The sequence below is a fragment of the Lipomyces japonicus genome (assembly GCF_038497905.1).
Source record: "Lipomyces japonicus strain CBS 7319 unplaced genomic scaffold V1514scaffold_147, whole genome shotgun sequence".
Classification (NCBI taxonomy): Eukaryota; Fungi; Ascomycota; class Lipomycetes; order Lipomycetales; family Lipomycetaceae; genus Lipomyces; species Lipomyces japonicus.
The window spans coordinates 1-2,896 of NW_027117959.1; the positions used below are offsets into that span (position 1 = coordinate 1).

The 2,896-nt window shown below is 38.2% G+C and overlaps 2 protein-coding genes across 2 annotated transcripts; both read left to right on the forward strand.

Annotated features, from left to right (window-relative positions):
- Window positions 1–27: 27 nt before the first annotated feature.
- Window positions 28–234, forward strand: V1514DRAFT_323021 (uncharacterized protein; the record flags this gene model as incomplete). The annotated part of the gene is made up of 1 exon (XM_066926169.1): window positions 28–234. A coding segment is annotated over one exon (207 nt), but the record flags the coding sequence as incomplete, so codon positions are not given.
- An 878-nt stretch (window positions 235–1,112) lies between these two features.
- On the forward strand, window positions 1,113–2,892 carry V1514DRAFT_300311 (oligopeptide transporter 2; the record flags this gene model as incomplete). Its single annotated transcript, XM_066925527.1, has 2 exons — window positions 1,113–1,354; window positions 1,426–2,892. A coding segment is annotated over exon 2 (1,467 nt), but the record flags the coding sequence as incomplete, so codon positions are not given.
- Window positions 2,893–2,896: the final 4 nt, after the last annotated feature.

Genomic DNA, 2,896 nt, shown 5'->3' on the forward strand with positions numbered 1-2,896 from the left:
ACGAGATACCTTGCTTGGTGGTCGAAGTACAATTATATTTTGTCATCTGGTTTGAGTGCAGGTGTCGCGTTTTCTGGTATTTTGATTTTCTTGGCCTTGCAGTATCATCCGAAAAGTTTGACATGGTGGGGTAACACTGTTTCTTATGCCGGTGTTGATGGTGCTGGCACGGCGACCTTGAAACCGCTTCCTGCTCGAGGCTATTTTGGATCACCAGAAGGTAGTTGGAAGTAGCATAAATTATTGTTTGGAAGTTGTAATATAATTAAAATAGTTAAGTGTTGGTAGTTTTAAATAAGTTCAATAGAATTTTAAGTATAATTTTAATTTTTCCTTTGTAAAATCTTCTGTTTTTTATTTTTTATTTTTTTGGCTTTGTTTTCAAATCTTGAAATTATATAGAATGAGTAAACAAATTTATATATTTATGTAGTTTACATGTATCCATGTATGTGTAAAAACATGCAATGACGCGTCGACAGAAAACCGCAAACAAAATAAAGTTATCTCAAAGTTTATCTTATCGCAATGCAGCGTTATATGCTTATTCTTTTTTGGCACAAAGCAAACCCCAGCGATAACCATGTTACGGGCTTTGCTTGTAGAAGCAAGATCATGAGGTATCTGGTACATGGTACATGTTGTTTTGCCGTTTTAAAATAATTCAAAAATATATACGGGTAATATGCAAGAAATATACTTCTGCAGGTGCGTTATTTGAACTTGTGGGCGGTAGTCTCGATGTTGGGTGTTGATTTTTTTATGCAATGCAACGCAAAATTTTTAAGGTTATGCGTTTCGGGCACAGATAAAAAAATAAGCCTTTTTAAGGTTACGTGGGTCTTTCTCTATTAATACATGTAACATTCGTCGAGTATGAGATTACAATTATGTAACTAAAAAAAAAGTGAATAAATTTTGAGAAGTGTATTTTTTTAAATAATGTAACCTGTACCTAACATTGATTTTATATAATGCTTTTGTCTGTTTTTTAGGATGCAAAATTTGCTCAGTTTTTTTTATTTAGAGTTTATGTTGACTAGGCGCTTTGAGTTTGCACCGCTTGCATTTGGAGCCACATCGCGTCATTTCTTAAATCCGTAATTGTTATAAATTACAATATGCTTATAGTTGCAATGCCCATTTAGAGACATTTTTGCTGGGTATAAGTTAATAGCGCATGGTTTTATATGTAATCAAAAAAAATCAAATTTCAAAAGGCTAATTTTGTTCCAGTCTAAATAGTTCTATATAAATGGCCTCAGCATGCCACTGTCAAAGGTTTTTCTCCCGTATCCGCCATCACCGACATCGTCTTGGTTAAAGATTTGATATTTTATCTATATTTCTAAAAGTAAGAAAGATATTAGCAAAGTATAATACCAAAATGTTTTGGTCGATGTTCCTAACAGCGCACGTATATAGATGGCTGAGGAAGAAAAATGGGCCAAAAGCCTTTCTGATGATCACGACGGTGCATCTGTAAGCAGTCCTGATTATGCTTCTGAGAACGATGAAAAAAAGACCGGTGTCGATGTTGAGTCTAAGCAACTTTATGAACATGAGCTTGAAGTCATTGTCGACCGCATGCGCGCCACCGGCGATATGGATGACATCTTGACTGCCGGTTATGCTCCCTTTTTCGTGGAAAAGGTCAAGGCTATTAATTCTCAGGAATCTCGCGAGGTGCTTGAATACGCTTTGGAGTATCACCGTACTGATATCAACTTTCCTTACACCACTTACGATCGTATCACCAGCCTTCTAGCCGGTGAGGAGGCTTACGGTCAGGGACCTGTACTTTATGACTTGGATATTCGACTCGAAGCTTCGTTGATGAAATATCATTCTCCTTATCCTGAAGTCCGTGCCGTATGCGCACCTACTGACGACCCAACTATTCCTGTCGAAACCTTCCGTGCTTATGTCATTGGCTTGTTCTGGGTCGTGTTCGCCTGTTTTATTAATCAGATCATGTACTTCCGTCAGCCCAGTTTCTCGTTGACTTCTCAGGTTATTCAGTTGCTTTTGTTGCCATGCGGTCAATTTGCTGCTAAGTTTGTGCCGGCATGGAAGTTTAGTATTGGCAAATACTCTTTGAACTTGAATCCTGGACCATGGACGTTTAAGGAACAAATGTTCGCCACTATTCTTACTAATGTTGGAGCCAGTGCTTCCGTTTGGTCTCAATATGCTCCGGTTATTCGCGAAAATATTTTCTATGGTCAACAGTGGTCTGATTTTGGTTTCAATTTGCTTATCACGCTTGTCACTCAGCTTTTCGGTTTCGGAATGGCTGGTGTTCTTAGAAGATGGGCTATTTATCCCGCCAAGGCTGTTTGGCCCACTCTTTTGCCGACCTTACAACTCAACCGAACTTTGTTGACTCCGGAGAGAAAGCAGAACATTAATGGATGGACGATTACAAAGTACAAGATTTTCTGCATCACGCTCGCGGCATCGTTTTTGTACTTTTTTGTTCCCGATTATTTATTTACTGCTCTCAGTACGTTTAACTGGATGACGTGGATTGCTCCTAAGAATAAAAACCTTGCGTTTATTACTGGATCCACTATTGGTTTCGGATTCAATCCGATCACAACCTTTGATTGGTCTGTTATTAATCAAAATTCGCCTTTGGTTGTTCCCTTCTTTACTGTTGCAAATAGATATGCTGGTCAAATTGTTGGTGGTTTGACGCTTATTATTCTTTATTACACAAATTACAAGTTTAGTGCTCACATGCCTCCCAATGTTTCATCCGTTTATGACAGATTTGGCAAGTCATATAACCTTTCCAGAGTTTTGGACAATGGTGTTTTGAACACTGAAAAGTATCAGGCCTATTCTCCACCTTACATCAGTGCTGGTTATTACATGTATCTTTCTTCCGCAT